General features: G+C 40.2%; 1 protein-coding gene across 3 annotated transcripts; it reads left to right on the top strand.

Moving 5' to 3' along the window:
- Nucleotides 1–6538: 6538 nt before the first annotated feature.
- ZNF630 (zinc finger protein 630) lies at nt 6539–17479 on the top strand. 3 transcript variants are annotated; one of them, XM_008510067.2, is made up of 4 exons: nt 6555–7228; nt 14326–14452; nt 14715–14807; nt 15000–17479. In XM_008510067.2, the coding sequence occupies exons 1-4, from the start codon at nt 7151–7153 to the stop codon at nt 16724–16726; spliced, it is 2025 nt and encodes a 674-aa protein (XP_008508289.2). In that variant the 5' UTR covers nt 6555–7150; the 3' UTR covers nt 16727–17479. The 3 variants fall into 3 exon arrangements, with proteins under 3 accessions (XP_070462566.1, XP_008508289.2, XP_070462565.1); XM_070606465.1 differs by lacking the exon at nt 14326–14452 and having other exon boundaries at nt 6539–7228; XM_070606464.1 differs by lacking the exon at nt 6555–7228 and having other exon boundaries at nt 13412–14415.
- The last annotated feature ends 4361 nt before the right edge of the window (nt 17480–21840 follow it).

Genomic DNA, 21840 nt, shown 5'->3' with positions numbered 1-21840 from the left:
GGTGACAGACCCCAGTGTGAGAGCAAGGCCTGCACCAGGACCCAGGATGCTGTGGACCTACTGATTCCAGGATGGACAGATGAAAAGGCCAGCATTAGCTGGCTCTGGGAGTTTCCTGTGATTCCTCAAGAATATTGTTCATTGAGCTCGAAATTCTTTTGCTTCATGGTGTATTTCCACTTATTGTTTTTAAAAAAGTAAACTTTATATTGAAGTATAGCATAAAGGTGGAATTTTGCACAAATCATAACTACATCACTTGAGAGAAATGTGGGAACTCAGGATTTGAGAGTTAGCATTATTTGCCTCAAGGTAAATCATTGCTGTTGAGTATGAGATCAGAAAAATATATCTGCCAATTTTATGGTTCAACAACTTAGACTTTCCTGCATGTATTTCTGGCGTGATTAACCATACAGACTGATGTTATCTATGATTTTTTTTTAAAAAACAGCTTTAGGGGCTGGCCCTGTGGCCTAGTGGTTAAGTTCAGTGAGCTCTGCTTTGGTGGCCCAAATTCGTGGGTTCAGATCCTGGGCGCAGACCCACATCACTCATCAGCCATGCTGTGGCAGTGACCCACGTATAAAGTAGAGGAAGATTGGCACAGATGTTAGTTCAGGGCTAATCTTCCTCAGCAAAATAAATAAATAAATAAATAAAATAAACAGCTTTATTGAGATATAATTGACCTACAATAAATTGCATACATTAAAATTATACAATTTAAGTTTATATATAACATATATATACATATATATATTCACGGTAATCAAGATAGTAAACATAGTCATCATTCTCTCATCCCCACTCTAACATACCCAAGCAACCACTGACCTGCTGTCTGTCACTAAAGATTAGTTTGCATTTTATACAGTGTTATGGAAATAGAAACATACAGGGGGCTGGCCCCATGGCTGAGTGGTTAAGTTCGCATGCTCCCCTTCAGCGGCCCAGGGTTTGCTGGTTCCGATCCTGGGTGCAGACCTAGCACTGCTTATCAAACCATGCTGAGGCGGCGTCCCACAGAGCAGAACTAGAAGGACCTACAACTAGGATATACAACTGTGTACTGGGGGGCTTTGGGGAGAAGAAGCAAAAAAAAAAAAAAATTGGCAAAAGAAATAGAAACATACACTACACACCCTTATTTGTATGGCTTCCTTCACTCAGTATAATTATTTTGAGATTCACCCATGTTGTGTTGTATGGATATACTTCAATTTGTTTATTCATTCACCTGTTGATGGACATTTGGATTGTTTTCAGTTTTTGACTATTGCAAATAAAGTTGCCACGCAAATCTTGTACAAGTCGTTGTGTGGACATATATTTTCTTTTCTCCTGGGTAAAAACCCAGGAGTAGAATGGCTGGATCATATGGTAGGCATATGGTTAGATTTTAAAGAAACTACAAAACCGTTTTCCAAATAGGTTGTACCATTTTACATTCCCACCAGCAGTGTGTGAGAGTTCCAGCTCCTCCACATCCATGCTGACACTTGCTACAGTCGGTCATGTTAATTTTAGCCATTCTAATAAGTGTGTGGTGGTATGTCTTTATGTTCTAACTTTATATTTCCCTAATGACAATGATGCTGAGCACCCTTTCATGTATGTATTTGACAGCTGTATATTTTCTGCTCAAATCTTTTGCCCATTTTTTATTGGGCTATTCTATTTTCTTATTGTTGAGTTTTGCAAGAATTTTCTAAATTCAGATACATATTTTTGCAAAGACTTTCCCCAGTCTGTGGCTTGTTTTTTCATTATCTTAACTGAGTCCTTTAAAGAATGGATTTTTTAGTTTTGATGAAATCCAATTTATCAATTTGTTCTTTTGTGAATTGTGCTTTTGTTGTCAAATCTAAGAAATATTTGCATAACCCCATGTCAAAATTTTTTTCCTGTGGTTTATTCCAGAAGTTTTATACTTTTAGGTTTTACATGTAGGTCTATGATCCATTTTGAGTTAATTTTTGAATATATTGCAAGGTATGGATCCAAGCACATTCTTTTGCATATGGATATCCAATTGTTCCAGCAACATTTGTAGAAAAGGTTATCCTTTCTCCACTACATTGCCTTTGTACCTTAAAAAAAATCAATTGTCCGTGTATGTGTGTGGGTTTATGTCTGGAGCCTACTTGGCTCCATTAATCTGTTTGAGTTTTACACCAATACCACATGGTGTCAATTAATGCAGCTTTATAATAATTCTTGAGCCGGGTAGTGTTAAACCCTCCAACTTTGTTTTTCTTTTTTAAGAGTTGTTTTGGCTGTTCTAGATCCTTTGCATTTCCGTATGAATTTTAGAATCAGCTCATCAGTTTCTACCAAAAATCTTGCTGGGGTTCGAATTGAGATCACATTAGATCTGTAAATAAATTTGGGGGAGAATTAACATTTTAACAATATTTACTCTTCTGCTTTATGAACAAGGTGTATCTCTCCATTTATTTAGATCTTATTTAGTTTCTTTCAGTAATATTTTGTAATTTTCAGTGTACAGGTCTCTCACATCTTTTGTCCAATGTATCCCTAAATATTTCATATTTTTTATGAAATTATAAATGGTATTGGTTTTTTAATTTCAATTTCTGATTGTTGCTAGAATACAGGAATATAATTGTTTTTTTATATGGATCTTATATCTTGCAACCTTGTTAAACTCACTTATTAGATCTAGTAGCTTTTAAATAAATTCTGTCGGATTTCCTACACAGATGATCACATCGTCTCTGATATTTTTGTTTTTAACAATGAACTTGCCTTTAACCACAAATGTGTCATTTTAACGTGCCCTTCATTTAATACTTCTTCGTAAAATATAGTATAGAAAAGTGAAAACAGAAGCCATTACACAAAACATTTTACTGAGTATTCACTACCATGCTCACTATCGATAAATCATTAGGACAGTGGCTCTCGACCAGGGATGATTTTGCTCTCCAAAGGGCATTTGACAACATCTGGAAAATTTTATTTGTCACAACTGGGATGAGAGGACTCCTGGCATCTAGTGTAGAGGCTAGGGATGATGCTGAACATCTTACAATGCATGAGGCAGCCTCCTACAACAATGCACAATGATCCAACCCCAAATGTCAACCGTGCTGGGGTTGAGAAATTCCACATTAGAAGTAGGTGCATACACAGATGTGAGCCCCACAATAAATGTACTTATGCAGACAACACAGTGTGGACAGATGTGCAGGGTTCACTTAAATTTCATACAAATAACTCTATCTTTTCCTTTGTGTAGTGAGATGTCCCATGGTTCTTCTGGTGTGCAGTTTCCTCATTGCAAAGGGTCAATAAACTTGACATTGTTGGACTACAGGTTTGTTTCTGGTGCTACTGGGCTGATCTAGCTAGAACAAATTCATGCAATGGAATCAGATTCTCCGTTTTGATGTGTGTTTCTGGGTAATTAGACTGGTCCAGAAACTGGTGGCATGAGAGTGGAGGTGATGAGCTTCTCGGCTAAGCCTCTGAAGGGTGGGCAGGGTAAGCTGAGTGAAGGCCCCAATTCACAAGCAGCCATGGCTGAATCACTCTCTACTTACAATGACCTTGTCCCTCCTTTCGCTGCAGCAGCAGCTTCCTCTGCACCTGGTAGCTCAATGTTCAGGTGCTGGCCCAGCCCTGTGGTCTGAACCTCCCAGTGGAACTTATGTGTTAATGGGGCTGTGTAACCTGGACTCCTACAACAGCAACCCAAGCACAGTCCCCTTGAAGTGTAGTGCCAATGTTCTTCCAGGTGGATGCTGAGATCCACGCTGCTTCTGGCTAGCAAAATCCAAATGCCAATGCTCATCAAACCCTGAATAGTTCATCAGGTGTTCTTTCTCCTCTGGCCCAGAAGTTCTCAGGGCCCCATTTGCCCCTGGACCCTAATTCCTTTCAATCTGTGGAGCTGCAAAGCAAAGCAGCTTAGGCCATCTGCTGAGAAACCTGGGACACAGGGTCCTACCCTGAGGCCTTTGAATCTGCTGGTGCTGCTGGTATGTCCTGGTACCTGGCTATCTGGAGGCAGAGGGTTGGACAAAATGACCTGCTGGGGTGCAAACAGTACAGAGAGGGGACACTTTCTGCAGCCTGGTCCCAAGGATGTCAGATGTGAGTCCCTCACTCCTGCCCTGAGGATACCCTGGCTGCTCCTGGGAAGAAGGGCAGTTTCTCTGCTTCCTTTATTCCCTCCCAAGGCCCTCTTTAGGCCTGTCTGGTGAGAGGAAGGCATCAGCCCGCAGCTCCCGATCTTTTTCCTTGGGAGTGTTCTGCATAGATTTCACTAGACGTGTGAATTTATCCAGGAGGGGGACAGTGGGGTCTCAGTGGGACGGATGACAGGGCAAGGGCTCCTTCAGAGAGAGAGGCTAGGGTAGCCAGATCCTTGACTTAGATTCCCATTGATTCCCTTCCAGTTTGGCCTGTGAGTTGAGTGGGTGTTCCTAGGGCAGGAGACCCTCCCTCCTTGCCTCACCAAGTCACCCACTCTGTCTCTGCCGTTTATCTTATCTCTTTCTCTTTCTTTTCATCTCCATCTCTCTACTCTCTCTCTCTCTCTCACAGCTACTCAGACTCCTCTCTCCATCTCCCACACCCTCCCTTTTCTTCTGTCTATCTCTCCTCTTCATCTCTTGACTAAAGGTGTTGGCTGCAGTATCTCTAGCTGATGTCCAAGTCCTCACACAAGCACAAACAGGGCCAGTGACATCGCCTTTAAGCACTAAACACCTGTTGCTGTCACATCTTGGGGAACCCCAGCAGGATCCCGACATCCTACTGAGGTTACCAGTACACTGTCCACTCCTAGCCTTGAATGAAACAATTCATTGCAAACCACCCCTGAAGATATGGCGTCAGCCACAGGGAAGGCAGTAAGGGGAAGATGAGGAACTCTCAGCATCATCTTTCCACTTTGGATCATGAATCTTGAACTGGAAAGGGCCCATCTGCTCAGCTCTCCCCTCTCCCCATTCTGCAGCTTTTCATAACGATGGGTTTTTTTTCTTTACTGATACCTACAAGCTTCTTTTGCAAAACAAAAATTTTAAAGTTTATTTTGCATAATTAACTAGATTGTCTTTAGAGAATAACTTTAATTCGTGTTTCTTAGTCAGAAAAACAATTTTCTGTAAACTTTTATTTCCTACCATTGTAGCAATGACTCTAGAGATAATTACTATATATTGGCCACAGTGGCATACAGGACCAACTTTATCCTTTTTAAACCTAAATTAAATAAAATAGTGAAACTCCTCAATTTCGGGGTCTTCAGACTGAATGATTCCACAACCAAGAGCTTGGGTGAATCTCACCATCCTTCAACACATCGCACCAAAGAGTCCAAAGGGCAGGGACATTTGCAGTCAGGATTTTGGTGACATTTACTACAGAAGGGAACTGGAGCATAGAATCACAGAGAACCCCTCCCCCAGGCCCAACACTTTCATCCTGAGCCTGAACACGAAGTAATAATGAATCTTATGTATGTCCTCCTGCCTGGGCCTCTGTTACCTTTCCAACCTGAATCAACCTCTGATTTTACTCTGAACTCAGGCATCTGTTGTCTATTCCACCATTAATGGGTTCTGATCTAGGTATAGAATCTAGAGTTTTGAGGGTAGAAAGTTAACAGTCCCTTTGTATCTCTGTACTGCATTTGGAGGTCTGTTCGCTTTTCCACTATCAGGACAATTTACATGTGAATCTTTTCTCGCATCTATTAACTCCTTCCCCGTCATTGCCTCTCAGGTCTGCACATTGGCTGCGGGCCTCAGTTACGCCCTCCCCATCGATGCTCCTTTGGTGCGTGCAGACAATCAAACCTTCCGCAGTTAGTGCTCCTTCTCCTATGTGCATCAACCTTAGCCCCCAGTTAATGCTTCTATCCTGAATGCCCATTTGGTCTGACCTTGAAGTCAGGTCTTGGTTAACTCTTCCACCATCATCGCCCCTTTGGGATAGGTTGTAAATTGTGGGCCTTTGTTAATTATACCACCATTAATGCTCCTCTGGTCTATCTCTCGGATCTGGGTCTAAGTTAACATTTCCATTTTTCAAAGCTTCTGTGGAATGCCTTTGGAAATGGGCCACTATTCCACCATCAGTGCCCTTCTGGCTTGACCTTGAAGCGAGAGTTTTGTTAAGTTTTCTCCATCCATACACCCTGGTAGAGGTCCTTATTCCTAGCACTTTCTTAACTATTGCACCATCAGAGCTCGTTTATTTTGTACATATAGAACCCGAGCCTTTGTTAACTATTCAATCCCATTCTGGGCTCACTCCAATCTAGTTCTTTGTTAAGTCTTCTAAAATCGATGCCCCTTAGGTTTTACCTCGAACCTCTGACTCTATCAATTCTTTTAGCGTTTTTAATGGGCGGCAGAAGGCCACATCTGCCCACTTTAAGCGACGCGGGCAGAAAGTCCAGGCTGTGAATGACAGGAGAGGGCGGGCTCTTCCATGTTTGAAGGAGCCAATGAAAGACCAGGAGCGCGGAGAAGCCAGGGCTGTGAGTGACAGACGGGGCGGGCCCCGCCCCACTTGAAAGAACGGTAGGAGGGCTGGAGGGTGATGGTGCTAGCCTGCGAGTGGCGGGCGCGGGGTGTGCATGAGCTCCTAAGTGAATACAGTATGTCAAAGGACTTTTCACTTTCTCTATATGCTTTAGAAACGCGGCTTCCCCAGAGCAATCTCCCGGGCGGTGCGTCCACCGTCCCGCCTGACCGCTCTCCCGCTTCCCAGCGAAGCCCCGCGCCGACCGCGCCGCCACGCCTTTGCTCGGGCCGGGCCTCTGCCGAAGGCCGGGAATGCCCATTCACCCACTGGGACAGTCGCGGCGCTTCCGAGCCTCGCACAGCTTTTTCAAGCATCAGTTCCGAATAGCCTGCCTCGGAAGTATCACGGGCGCTCCCCGGGCTCCCAAACGCCTATCTCCTCTGGCTGGAATGGGAGCCTCAAGAAGCAGGGGGAGGCCCCGGCCAGTCTCCCGGCCGGCCGCAGAGTCCCCGGCACAGAGCGCCATTTTTGCTACTGGTGGAGCTCGGCTGGGCGGCTGCTTCTGAGCACGCGAGAGAGAAGCCAAGGCGGCGTCCAGACCCACCAAGGAGGGCTGGAAGGAAAGGAAAGGGAATTTCGGGGGATGTTGAGCCCATTTGTGCAAACGGGGAGCCAAGCTCGGCTTGAGAAGGAGCTTTTGGGTCCTGAGAGCAGAGCCAGGGTGAGGGGCCTGCTGAGTGATGCGGGTCTGTGTGGTCAGTGACTGGGACATGTGGAAGCACTAACGAGGGGCCCTTTGGACTGAATGGTGTGGAGAACAGTGATAGCCGAGTCTGTAGGATCAGGGATAACTGTATGTGAGATAGGCGATGGGGAGTTTATGCGGATGAGTGATGGGGAGTCTGTGCCCTGAGCGATGGTGTCTGTAGGATGAATGATGGGGTTACAAGCGGGTGAGCGAAGGGCATCTGTGGGGTGAATCAAGGGAGTCTGGGGTGAGAGATGGAAAGTCTGTTGGGTGAGTCTTGGGAGATCTGTGGGGTGAGCAATGAGAGTCCTTTAGGGGGAGTGATGCGGGTCCGTGGGAACGGGAATGGAACTGTGTAGAGTCAGTGCTGGGATTCTCTGGGGTTCATGATGGGTGGCTCTTTGAGATCATAATACATCCATGAATAAACAAAAATCCCTGTTCTTGTGGTGTCAACAGTCCAATGGAGGAGTGAGGCAGTGAGGTTTTAATTTGTATTCCCTGATGACGACCTTTCATGTATGTATTGACCACTTGGAGATCCTCTTGTGTGAGATGCCTGTTCAGATCTTTTGCTCATTTTTCTATTGGGTTGTCTGCCTTTTCCTTATTGAATTGTAGGAATTGTTTGTATATGTTCTAATACCACTCCTTTATCAGTGATATGTGTTTTGCAAATAGCTCCTTAATTCTTGGCTTCTCTTCCTTATCATGGTTTTGAATATTAAGATTTCAAGTTAATTTTAAACTGTAAAGCACAATGTAAATTTAATATTTTGTTATTCTTGAGTTAGAAGACAATGTCCTGTGTAATTTAGGAAGAGAGTTAATTTTTTAGGGCATCCAGAAGTGGACGGAGAGTTGTATCCTTGGCAACCTTCATGCCATGGCTGCTAGGGAGGAGTTCTCTGCTTTTTTTCCTACCACCTCACCCTCTCCTCCCTGGCTGTGTGATCTTGGAGGAGTCACTTAATTTTGTGGACCTCAGTTTCCTCACTGTGAAATCAGGACAATAGCAGGGCCTATCCTGTGAGCCTTGGGATGATAGCTAAGGGAGTCAATACCTGATTGTTATCTATTCACCACGGTTTTGTAGCACTGATCTTGTATGTATTTCATGGATCTAAGGTGAACTCAAGGTCAGTGCTACTTGTATGATACCCAAGAAACTCCAATGAAAGAAATTAAATCCCCAAGAATAAGAGTTTGTCAGGTAGAGTTGAGCTTTGGAGGGCCACAGACTAGTGTAATATGTTGGCGCGCAGATGTTTATTGGTTATTAAACAGTTGGGAGCGTGATCCTGTGGTCTGCCTCTTCTTCATTTCGTGGCTCTCTCTCCATGCCATTAACTTTATTTCCATAGTACTACTTAGTCTATTTCTATGGAAATTTTCAAACATTCGCAAAAATAGAGGGAACTGTGTAATGAACCCCCATTATGCACATCACCCAGGCTCTTTAATCATCAACTCATGGTCAGTCTGGTTTCCTCTAGGCCAGGGGGTGGGAAACTGCAGGCAGTGGGCCAATCTGGCCTGCTGCTGTTTTTATACAGCCGTGAGCTAAGAATGGTTTTCACATTTTTTAATAGTTGGAAAAGAATCAAAAGAAGAATATTTTGTGATATGTGAAAATGATATAAAATTCAAATTATAGTGCCCACGAATGAGGTTTTATTAGAACATAGCCGATGAACATGGTTGGTTTGTATACTGTCTGTGACTGCTTTCGGCCTGCAACGGCAAAGCTGGGTAGCTGCGGCAGAGACCACAGGCTGCACAAAGTTAAAATTTTGCTGTCTGGCCCTTTAAGAAAGAGGTTACCAACCCTAATCTAAACCATCCATTTATTTCTTCCTTCCAGATTCTTTTTTCTTCTTTCTTTATTGAGGTATAACATAAAATGCACAAATATTGAGTATAAAGCTCATTGAATTTTTACATATGTAGTCCTTATTTTGAAACAAATTCCAGACATATCATTTTATTCGTAAATGCTCTATTATATAAGGTATCTGTAAAAGAGAAAGACTTAAAGGCCAATACTGTTATTCAAGGTAAAATAATTAACAATGATATCTTCAGATCACCAGTGGTTAAATTCCTTAATATCATCAAATATCTAGTCAGGGCTCAAACTTTAATGATTATCTCAAAGATTTTTTTGTCTGTTCAAATGAAGATCCAGACAAGGCCCATACTGTACGTGTGGTTGCTGTGTTTTTTCAGCCTCTTCATCATGTACAGTGTTATTTCCCATGGTCGCCTGGCCTTCCATCCTTTGGAGGTTCCATAACTAATTTTCTCAGTCCTCAGTGATTGGGCATTTAGGTTATTTTCAGTATTATGGTGTTAAAGACAAAGCTGTGATGAAGCTTCCTGCAGTTAAATCTCCGCACGCATCCATGATTATTACCTTAGGATAAAATTCTAGAAATGGAGTTAGTGGTCAGATGAGAAATACAAGTTATCAGTGAAATAACAAGCAGCACATTTCCAGCCACTGAAGAGTGGTTAACCCAGCCTGGTCTCTGAAGACTCCTCTGTACCCCACCCCACCCCCAATTGCTTTCCAAAGAGAAACAGAAAATGATTGAGCCCCAAGTAAGTTGTTTGCTTTCCATTTGGTTTTCCCAAAACCAAATGGGAAAGGGCAACTAGCTGAAAATGAGTTAGAAAAATTTAGAGAGAACAGAAGATCAAGATGCAGATAATGTTGCTGTGAAGATACACATATCATCTGGCCTTACTTCATATCAACTGGGCTACACATTTTATCTGCGAGCTTCCTGGGAGCTACAGTGAAAAGGGCAAAGATGATCAGTGAGATGATTTGCATTCTCCATCCAGAGAAATCAGTTCATCAGTCCAGCTCCTCAGCAAGTCAAGATTTCTGGGCCTTTAGCTTAAGACATTTTTTGTTGAGTTTTCCTAAAGGCCAGTCGTTTTTAGCTCAGTGTGATATTATCAAAGTTGTTCCAAAGAGGCAGCTTTTAGTTCAAATTTTCTCACAGAGACTTGGAGCGTGGGTGGTTTCCGGGTTTCCTATGGCTCCTTTGCTGTCATCCCAGAGTTTGTGGGGTCATGGGCCAACTCAAGGCCATCTCCTCTGCTCTTCCATTTCTAGTCTTTATTTTTTTTCTCCTTGCAAGGATACATGGGACAAAGAATGTAAACAATATAGCCAAGTAAAAATTAGAAAATGAAATATCATCTCTGTAATCTAACTTCTGCCTTCTTCCTTGGCATAAATAGTATTATGTAGTTTGGGGATGATCCTTCCAGACTATACATATAACCCCATCTATGCACGTAGGTGTATATTGATCTTATTATTTTCATGCATTTTTCTTTACCATACACAAAAGTATAGACACTATATCTTCTGTTCTGCAACCTTCTTTTTTACCTGTCAATAAAATGTATCCAATAAATTTACTTTTTTTCCTAAAGATTGGCACCGAGCTAACATCTGTTGCCGGTCTTCTTTTTTTTCCCTTCTTCTCCCCAAAGCCCCCCAGTACATAGTTGTATATTCTAGTTGTTGGTCCTTCTAGTTGTGGCATGTGGGACGCTGCCTCAGCATGGCTTGATGAGCAGTGCTATGTCTGCACCCAGGATCCGAACTGGCAAAACCCTGGGCTGCTAAAGTGGAGTGCGCGAACTTAACCACTCGGCCATGGGGCTGGACCCAAATGTCCTTTTTACACCTTTTATTATGGAAATTTCCATTTTGAGCACACCCAAAGATAGATTTTAGTGAATCCTTTTATACTTATCAGCCAGCTGCAAATATTATCAACTGGTGGCCAATCTTGTTTTAGCTATCATTTATCCTCACCCACTCCTGTCATCATCATCATCTGACCAGTGCTTTACTGATTATTTGTTTAGGGTTTTTCCTACTATGTTCATGAGACATAATTGACCTGTAATTTTCCTTTCTTGTATTATTCTTATCATGTTTCGGCATCACAGTTATGTTGGCCTCCCATAGCAATTTGGGAAGAATTATCTGGAAGAGTTTGGGTAAGATTGGTGTTATTCCCTGCTTAAATGTTTGGAAGAATTCCCCAGTGAAGTCACTAGGGTGTGGACTGTCCTTTGTGGATAGATTTTTAATTATGAATTTGATTTATTTAAAAGATATAGTACCATTCATATTTTCTGTTTCTTTTTATGTCGGGTTTGGTAACTTGTGATTTTCAAGGAATTTGTCCAGTTTGTCAAAGTTGGAGGCCAGCAAACTTTGTAGAGGGCCAGATAGAAATATTTGAAGCTTTGTAGGCCTTATGGTCTCTGTTGCAACTACTCAAATCTGCTATTGTAGGTTTAAAGCAGCTGTAGATAATATATAAACCAAAGAGCATTGCCGTGTTCCAATAAAACTTTATTTATGAACACTGAATTTCATATAATTTTCATGTCTTAGAAAATGTTCTTATTTTGACTTTTTGTTCAACCATTAAACGTGTAAAAACCATTCTTAGCTTGTGGGCAAGATTTGGCCTACGGACCATACTTTGCAGTGCCCTGATCTGCATTGTCAAATTTCTTGTCATAAAATTGTTCATAGTATCCTTTTATTATCCTTTTAATGTTTGTAGGATACCAGCCCCTTGTTGATGAGCCTTTTTATTGTTTCTAGTTTTTTCTCTGATATATAATAGCAATAATAATAAGAAAAATTACAGCTACTGTTTATTGAATGCTTACGGTGTGCCAGGCACCATTATAATAAATTATAGTGGAATTAACTCATTTAATTTACCCAGGAACACTGTGCTAGGTACTATTATTGTCCCCACTTTTCAGATGAGGAAACCGAGGCACAGCTGGTACATTGTCTAGCCGGGACTCTAAAGCAGTGAAGTCACAAATAAGGGAACAACCTTATAAATACATCTTTGTATATTTGTCAAGTATTTATGTTGGCCAAATTCTTAGACATTCATGTGCTAGGTCAGAAAGCAAGCATGTTTAAAATTTAAAGGATATTTCTCAAATTGTCTTTTGATATTGTGTAATCAGCTTCCACATGCGACTACAAATCATTTACAAGGAGGCCCATTTCCCATTATTTTTCTCACTACCAAATAGCATCAGTATTTTTCATTCTTGCTATTTTTATGGGTGAGCATTATATCTTATTTTCATTTGCTTTTCTTTAATGATTAAATGAGCACCAGCATCTTTTCATGTATTTATTTGCCATTTTGTATTTCTCTGTAAATCCCTCTTTCCTTCTTTGTCTTTTGCTTATTGCTTTCTAGGAGCTTTCCGTATATGAGTGATACGAATTTTGAAGTACATATTGCAAACTCTTTTTTGGGGGGGCTGGGTGGCGATTTGTCTTTCCACCTTGTTGTCCGTCTCCCCTCACTAGAATATAGGATCCTTGAGGGAAGGTGTTTTTGCCAAGTTTCTTTCCTGCTGCATCCCCAGTCCCTAGGACAGTGCGTGGTATTCAGCAGATGCTCAAAAACTGCTTGCTGAGTGGATGAATGCCTTTTTGCACTTAACGGTATATCTGAGAGATTGTTACACATCGATCCATGTAGAGCTTCCTTGTTGCTTTTTATGGTTGCATATGATATTCCCTTATGGGAACTGAAGCATCCTTGGTTCCTGCAATCCCCCATGAGGTTATTTTCATTCTTTTGCTATTATAAACAGTACTGTAGTGCGGTATCTTCACGTGTTGTTTTACTCACATATATGAGTGTTTATGTAGAATAATTTCTAGAAATGGAATTGCTAGTTAGAGGATATGTACATTTAACATTTTGAGGGATATTGCCAAATTAATTGCCCTCAAAATAGAAAGTACCAGTGTAAATTTGAGTGTGCTCCTTTCTTGACATCTTCACCAACTCACAGTGAGTTATCAAGCTCTAATCTTTGATAATATCTAAGGGAAACAAGATGTCTTGTTTTAACTTGCATTTCTCTTCATCTGAGTGATGTTGAGCATTGTTTTATTTTTTTGACTTTAAAATTTTTAAAACATTTTATTGAGGTCATATTGGTTTATAACAGTGTGTAATTTCAGGAGTACATTATTATAGGTCAGTTTCTGTGTAGATTGCATCATTGAGCATTGTTTTACATGTTTAGAAGCTATTTGCATTTTCTTTTCTGTGAATTGATAGTCATATCCTTTGATTATTTTTTAAAAAGTTAAGTTGTTGGTCTTTTTCTTCTTGCTTTGTAGGAGCTCTCTCTCTATAGTGTGGAAATTAGCTGTTTGCCCATTATATGTGTGGTGCATATATCTTCTCCCCAGTTAGTTGCTTGTCCATTGAGTTTGTTTATGACACATTTGCCACGCAATACATAAAGTAGTCAAATTAATCAGTGTTTTCCTTTGTGGTGTCTGGGTTTGGTAACATGCTTAGTTAGAAGAGTCTTCTTCACTCTAAAATTATTTTAAAAAAGAAATAAAAAAACCTCTTCTGTCTTTATTTTATGGCTTCTCTTTTTCTTTGTTTAAATTTTTGTTATATATCAAATTTATTTTTGTGTATAGTGTGAAATAGTGAATCCAATTTACATTTTTTGATACCCAGGTTTTTTTTTTTAATGAGGAAGATCTAGCCCTGAGCTAACATCTGCTGCCAATGTTCCTCTTTTTGCTGAGGAAGACTGGCCCTGAGCTAACATCCATGCCCATCTTCCTCTACTTTATATGTGGGACGCCTGCCACAGCATGGCATGCCAAGCGGTGCCATGTCTGCACCTGGGATCCGAACCGGTGAACCCCAGGCCACCAAAGTGGAACATGCAAACTTAGCACCACTTGGATGGCCCTGCTACCCAGTTTTGAATAATCCATCTTTTCTGCACTTATTTAAAACGCCACCTTTATTATACATTAAATTTCCCATTTTTATTTTCATCTATTTTTAGACTGTCTATTCTTTTCCACTAACTATTCTTGCTAGTGGTGGGATTTTACATTATTTTTCTCATTAAGTATCCTAAACAAAGTGAAAAGTACGCATCCTACAGGTATTGCTGTGTTACAAATGATCAGAATGAGCGGACTGTACAGGAATGTGCTATTATAGGAACCAGTGACATTTGAGGATGTGACTGTGGACTTCACCCAGGAAGAGTGGCAGCAGCTGTATCCTGCTCAGAGGACCCTGCACAGGGAGGTGATGCTGGAGGTTTATGGCCACTTGGTCTCTGTGGGTAAGGGCAAATTCTCTGTGTAACAATGGATTAAATCTTCCTCATTCTTCAGAGCTGTCAAGACCGTGATCTTTATGATTTTCCATTGACAGAGTGTTTTCTTTTATAGTTTTGGTTTTTTACATTTATATTTTTGTTATATCTGGAATTTATTTTTGTGAGTTAAGGATCCATCTTTGCTGGGAGGCCCCTGAAACTTCTTCTTCTCTTCATGAATTTCTGAGCTGCCAAGGCTAAGGCCATTATACTGTTCCCTTAACAGGGTATTCGGGTATAAAACCAGATGTAATCTTCAAGTTGCAACATGGAGAGGACTCGTGGATCATAGAGAGTGAGTTGTCAAGGTCCAACTCAGGTAAGTGAGACTTGGGTAGATGGCTGAGAAGGCGTTTTCTTCTTCCCTGACATCAACAGCCTCCTTTTCCTTAAAATTCGTCAGGCCCCCTTTATAACATCCATCCTACATCAGCCAGCTTCCTGACACTTCTGTCCACTGCTGTTTTCTTTTTGGTGTCTATTTGATTTTACCTTTTTCTTCGTCTTTCAGACAGGGACAAAAGCCTTGACTCTTCCCAGCAGACCATTTCTGGAGAACTTTCATTTCAAAAGGAGATATCGGAAAGAGCCCCAAAGGATACTTCATTGTGCTCTGTCTTAAAAGTCTGGCATATTGATGGTCAAATAGATAGATATCAAGGAAGACAAGACAGAGTTTTGAGGCAGATCACAGTCATCAGTCATGAAACATTGACAAAAAAGAGAAGCCCCAAATATAATACATTTGGAAAAATATTCAGTGGATGCATAGACTTTGATCATTCAAGTAAAAAACTCCATAATTTTGATTCATGTGAAAAGAACTTGAAATCTAATTTAGACTCACTGGCTTGTAATAGGAGCTATGCAAGAAAGAGCCCCATTGACAGATCAGGATATGGGAGGCCACCTAGCTATAGTGCTTTTTGTTCTGTGCCTGAGAAAATTCACTCTGGAATGAAACTCTGTGAACATAGCCAATGTGAGAAAGTTCTCAATCATAAGCAAACCCATATTCAGTATGAGAAGCTTCAAGCTGGGGAGAAACCCAATTTTTGTAGTGTGTGTGGGAAGGGCTTTCATAAGAAGTCACAGCTTATTATACATCAGAGAATTCATACTGGAGAGAAACCGTATGTATGTGGAGATTGTGGAAAAGCCTTCAGTGAGAAATCACACCTCATCGTGCATCAGAGGATTCATACTGGGGAGAAACCTTATGAATGTGCTGAGTGTGGGAGGGCCTTCTCCCAGAAGTCACCCTTCATTGTTCATCAGAGAGTCCATACTGGAGAGAAACCCTATGAATGTTTTGAGTGCCAAAAAACCTTCTCCCAGAAGTCACATCTTACTATACATCAGAGAGTTCATATCAGGAAGAAGCCTTTTGAATGCAGTGAATGTGGGAAAGCCTTCTGTGAGAAGTCTCACCTTTCTATACACCAAATAACTCATACTGGGGAGAAGCCTTATGAATGTACTGAATGTGGGAAGACTTTCCCTCGGAAAACACAGCTCATCATCCATCAGAGAACGCATACTGGAGAGAAACCCTATAAGTGTAATGAATGTGGGAAAACCTTTTGCCAGCAGTCCCACCTCGTAGGACATCAAAGAATTCATACAGGAGAGAAACCTTATGTATGTACTGACTGTGGGAAGGCCTTTTCCCAGAAGTCACACCTCACTGGACATCAAAGGCTTCATACTGGAGAGAAACCTTATATATGTACAGAATGTGGAAAAGCCTTCTCTCAGAAATCACCTCTTATTATACACCAGAGAATTCATACAGGGGAGAAACCCTATGAGTGTAGTGAATGTGGCAAAACCTTCTCCCAGAAATCACCCCTTATTATTCATCAGAGAATTCATACAGGGGAGAAACCCTATGCATGTACTGAGTGTGGGAGGGCCTTTTCCCTGAGGTCACATCTCATTATACATCAGAGAGCTCATACTGGAGAGAAACCATATGAATACAGCAAATGTGGAAAGGCCTTCTGTGAGAAGTCTCCACTAGTTGTCCATCAGAGAAGCCTTACTAGGGAGAAATCCCCTGAATGTGCTGAGTATGGGATGAACTTTTCCCGGAAATCACAGATGATCACATATCAGAGGACATACACAGAGGAGAAACCCTCCAAATGTAGTGACTGTGGGAAGGTCTTCTGCCAGCATATATACCTCACAGGACATCAGAATCCACATAGGACAGAAACCTTACATATGTACTGATTGTGAGAACATCTTTTCCCAGAAGTAAGACCTCATTGTGTGTGAGAACTCACAATGAATAGAAATCCTATGGATATGTTGGACATGAAAAAATGTGGCAACTCCTCAACTGTAGAGTAGACTCATATGTTCCTAATTATGTCTGATAACCTCTCCACAGAATAATCTGGCCAGGCCCACAGAGGCTTTTCAACACTGTAAATATGGAGTGGATTTGCTCACCCTCAGAGTATCTCAGCCCACTTCGCAGACTAAATGCATCTGGAACAATGAGCACCACTTTGGTGTTGTTTGGTTTTTAAAGGTTTTGTAGAATTTTCCTTTGAATTTATTTGGGCATGGTGGATTATTTGAAGATATGATACCTCTTTGTCATCTTTCTTTATTTCTTCCATCATGTTTTCTCTGTTTAGATTCTATATGTATTTATATTGATATATCCATAAATATGTAGATATAGATATCTGCAGTCCTTGTAATTTTTGTAAAAATCATCCATTTCCTCATGAGTCTTAATATATTTGTAAAAAGTTGAGCAAAGTAGTTTCTGATGATTCATTTAATTTTCTCCAGTATCATTTCTCACAGAGTGTATTTGTGATTTCTTTTTTCTCAGTTAGGTAAACTAATGGTGATGTTTTATTTGTTTTATGTCCCCCACCCACTTGAAGACCAGTTCTTGCATTTATATCATTTTTCTGTTTTCTGATTCATTCATTTGTGCTTTTATTTCATTAAAGTCCTTCTATCTGCTTTTCTGTTTTTTCTTTTTCTAACTTCTTTAGTTGAATGTGCAAGTCAATTAATCTCACCCTTTCTGGTTTATTTATAGTTGTATTTTGAGCTATATATTAGTCTGAGAACTACTTTAGCCATTTGTGGTCCAATCTGAGAGTATTCTGTTTTTCAGTAGGTAAATTCTATTGTTTAGCCCAATTTTGTTTGTAGGCATGACAGATCTATTTAGTTTTAGGTCTCCCAGCATATTTCCTGTTGTGCATCCTGTTTGCATTGCTTTTATGTCTTTTAATTTTTCATCATGTGGTCCTGATTTCCTTTGTACTGTTTTGGATATGTTACTTGTGTTCCAGAGCATAGCAAACGAAGGGACACTTCCAAAGAGTTTTCAGGAAGCTAGCATAATCCTGATATCCATAATCTTGATAATCCATAATACCTGGGAGATGGGATTTGAGGCTACAAAGAAGCATGATGGCGGGCCTATGGCTATAAATGTTCAGAGGACTTTTTTACCTTTCTACTTAATGCCAAGATTTAAGATAGATAATTTCCCATAGTCCCTTGGGCCGAGGTGGTTTTATATTTAGCTCATTCTTTCACTGAGAGTGAAGCTTCTTTGTTCCCAGATTTGTGTCAGCAGTCTTTGCTCACCTTGAGCAGGACATGTTCTTGAAAACTGCAGCATGAGTAACTTTGGTTTGCTGGATGCACTGGAAGTGAAGGGCAGGCAATAGTGGAGTGTCTGTGTTTGCTGAGGTTGTTGTGGCCAAGCTTTTGGAGTCTGGTCTCCTGTGGAGTCAGTGACTTACAGCAAGCCATAGCAAGAATGGGAAATTTCCTAAAAATGTCCCAGAGTATAGGTGAATGTTGTTTCTTCATGTTCGGCAAATCTTTATTGAGCATGTGCTGCATGGCAGGCACTATTCTGAAGATTCTGCATTTAACAAAGCAGACAAAAATGTCCCTGCCTTCATGGAGAGATGGATGACAAAAAGGTTATATATATTATATTAAGATATATATATATATATATATAATAAATCATTATATATTATATAAATATATAAAAATTTTAATATAATATAAGTAAAGAGCAAGAAAATCCAAAATGACCAAGCAGATTTTAAAAAGACTCTAATAGAACTTCTAGAGGGGCCAGCCCCGTGGCCAAGTGGTTAAGTTCGTGCACTCTGCTTCAGTGGCCAGGGGTTTCACCGGTTCAGATCCTGGGTGCGGACATGGCACCATTCATCAAGCCATGCTGAGGCAGCATCTCACATAGCACAACCAGAGGCACTCACAACTAGAATATACAACTATGTACTAGGGGGCTTTGGTGAGCAGAAAAAGAAAACAAAAATAAATAAATAAAGATTGGCAACAGATTTTAGCTCAGGTGCCAATCTTTAAAAAAAAAAGAACTAGAAATTAAAAATATAGTAATTGGAAGTAAATACTTAAGAGGTGAGTTTAACAGCAGATGAGAGTTGGCTGAAGATAGAATTCATGAATTAGAAGATTGCTCTGAAGAGATAACTGAGAATGCAAGACCAAGAGCCAAGGCCATGGAAATTCTAAAGAAGTTAAGAGGTAGAGTGATAGAATAAGCAGGTCTAGCATATGTCTTAATCAGAATCTTAGTAGAAGATAAGAGATAAAATGGGGCAGTGGCAATATTAAAAAAGATAATAGCTAAAAGTTTTCCAAAATTGATAAGACACCAATCCACAGTGACAATTAGACTCTCAAGTGACTTCCCAACAATCAGCAATGAAAGCCAGAAGACAGTGGATTTATGTCTTCAATATGCTGAGAGAAAAGAACTGTCAACATGGAATTACATACCCAGCAAAAATATCTTTCAAGAGCAAGGTGAAAATAAAGACATTTTCAGATATATCAACATTTAGGAAGCTTGCTGCCAGCATATCCTCACTAAGGGGAATTCTAAAAGATGTATTTCAAACAGAAAGAAACTGATCCTAAATGAACAGTCTGAGATGCAAGAAGGATGAGAAAAGAAAGTGATAAATATGTGGGTAAATCTAAATGAACACTAAGGACAAAAAGCCAGTAATGATAAATCATGGGGATAAGAGCAAGATAGGAATGAAAGGGGGAGTTGACACTTAATAAGGAATATATTGGCTAAGTTTAGGCTTTAGTAAGTTAAAGTGAATGCCAAAATTTCTAGAGTAACCACTAAAATAATTTTTTTTTCTTTAAAGATTGGCACCTGGGCTAACAACTGTTGCCAATCTTCCCCCGCCCCCTTTTTTTTAAGGATTGGCACCTGGGCTAACAACTGTTGCAAATCTTTTTTCTTTCCCCTGCTTTATCTCCCCAAACCACCCCCCCCACCCCGTACACAGTTGTATATCTTAGTTGCATGTCCTTCTAGTTGTGGGATGTGGGACGCCATCTCAACATGGCCTGACGAGCGGTGCCATGTCCGCGCCCAGGATCTGAACCCCGGGCCGCTGCAGCGGAGCGTGCGAGCTTAACCACTCGGCCACGGAGCCAGCCCCTAAAATAATTTTAAAAGTGTACAACTTCCAAATTAATACAGTTAAGAAATAGGTGGTATATTAGTTTTCTATTCTTGCTGTAACAAGTTGACAAACTTTGTGGCTTAATACAACTCAAGTTTACCTTACAGTAGATCAGAAGTCTAGCACAAGTTTCACTGGGCTAAATAAAAGTGTTGACAGGGCTACATTTCTTGAGGCTTTCAGGGAGAATCCATTTCCTTGCCTTTTCCAGCTTCTAGGGGCCATCTGAATTCTTTGGCTCGTGGTCTCCTTCCTCCATCTTCAAAGCCAGCGATGTTGCATCTCTCTTACCCTTCTTATGTTGTCATATGCTCTCTGACTATAGCTGGGAGAGTTTTTCCCCTTTAAGGACTCATGTAATAGATTAGGCCTGCTTTGCTAATCCAGGATAATCTCCCCATCTCAAGGTCTGTAACCTTAACCATATCTGCAAAGATCCCTTTTCCATGTAAGGTAACATATTCACAGGTTCTGAGGATTAGGGCATGAAAATCTTTGGTGGCCATTACTCTGCCTGTCACAGGTAGATTATAAAAAGCCAATCAACCCAAAAGACGACAAGAAGGGAGACAAAAGTAAATATGGAAAAATGTTACAAATGAAAGGCACAAAATAAGACTGTAGAAATAAATAAAAATATATCACCAATCATATAAATATGAATGACTGTACCCATCAGTTATACGACAAAATTGTCAGACTATATAACATAAAATCCAGCTACATGCTGTTTCAAAAGACATGCTTAAAGTGTAAAGACATTGCCAAGTATTTTCAGAACAGCATTAAACAATAGTGCTTTTTCTCCCTTGGCTCCTCATATTGTTCAGAGTCAGCATATATTGTTTCCCCACAAAACATTATGTAGGTTTTTAGTTGAGAGATAACATATCTTGTTAAAGAAGTATCCATTTGCTGCTATTTTATTGGAGTTCTTTTTTTGAATCAAGAATGTATGTTGAATTTTATCAAATTACCTTCTCAGCATCTGTGGAGATGATCATATGACTGTTCATTTTGATCCATTAATATGATGAATTATATTAATAAACGTCCTTATATTGAACCATTCTTGCATTAGTGAAGCAAACTCTGTGTGTTTATGGTGTGAACCAGAGTGCAGCAGATGACACTTGGCTGATATTTTAATTAGTACTTTTGCATTGATATTCACAAATAAAATTGATTTGTACTTTGCTTTTTTGTCCATATTGTTCAGATTTGTGTGTTAGAATTATGCTAGCTCCCTGAAAAACCCTTTGGAGGTGTCCCTCCCTTTGTTATGCCCTGGAAGAGAAGAAACATGCCCACAATCATATAAAGGAAACCAGGACCACATGACAAAAGATTAAAAGACATAAAAACATGAAAATAGGGTGCACAACAGAAAATATGCTGGGACATCTAAGATCAAATAGATGTGTCATATGTACCAACAAAATCAGGGTAAACTTGTCTAGTGAAAGATCATGTTTGCTCAGTTTGAACTACAAAGAAAATCCCAATACATAAGAGACAATTTAAAAAGATTAGAAATGGAAATACAAGTATAAAATCATACCTGACAATTGCAAACAAAAGGAGGTGGAAAGAGGATTTTAACATCTGAAAATGTTGAGTTTAGGGCAATAAGCAACACACGAGAAAATAGGCAGTTTTCAATTATAAAGTATGAAATTCAGAATGAAGATCTAAGTATCAGTAAATGTATGTGCCCCAAATAACATAGCATCAACGTTTATAAGAAAACAAAACAAAAAATACAAGAAATAAGAGAAATACTCAAAACATGTTAAAAATAGGAGACTTCATCTATTGATC

Source organism: Equus przewalskii, chromosome X (assembly GCF_037783145.1).
Source record: "Equus przewalskii isolate Varuska chromosome X, EquPr2, whole genome shotgun sequence".
Classification (NCBI taxonomy): domain Eukaryota; kingdom Metazoa; phylum Chordata; class Mammalia; order Perissodactyla; family Equidae; genus Equus; species Equus przewalskii.
The sequence above is the reverse complement of the archived record's forward strand: the minus strand, read 5'-3'. Positions and strand labels throughout refer to the sequence as shown.

Bases quoted from the DNA above. Each gene is read 5' to 3' on its own strand.
- ZNF630 (XM_008510067.2), top strand. From the start codon at position 7,151: ATGTTGAGCCCATTTGTGCAAACGGGGAGCCAAGCTCGGCTTGAGAAG. The intron at 7,229-14,325 runs GTGAGGGGCCTG...GTGCTATTATAG, and splicing joins GTCCTGAGAGCAGAGCCAGG to GAACCAGTGACATTTGAGGA. The intron at 14,808-14,999 runs GTAAGTGAGACT...TTCGTCTTTCAG, and splicing joins GTTGTCAAGGTCCAACTCAG to ACAGGGACAAAAGCCTTGAC.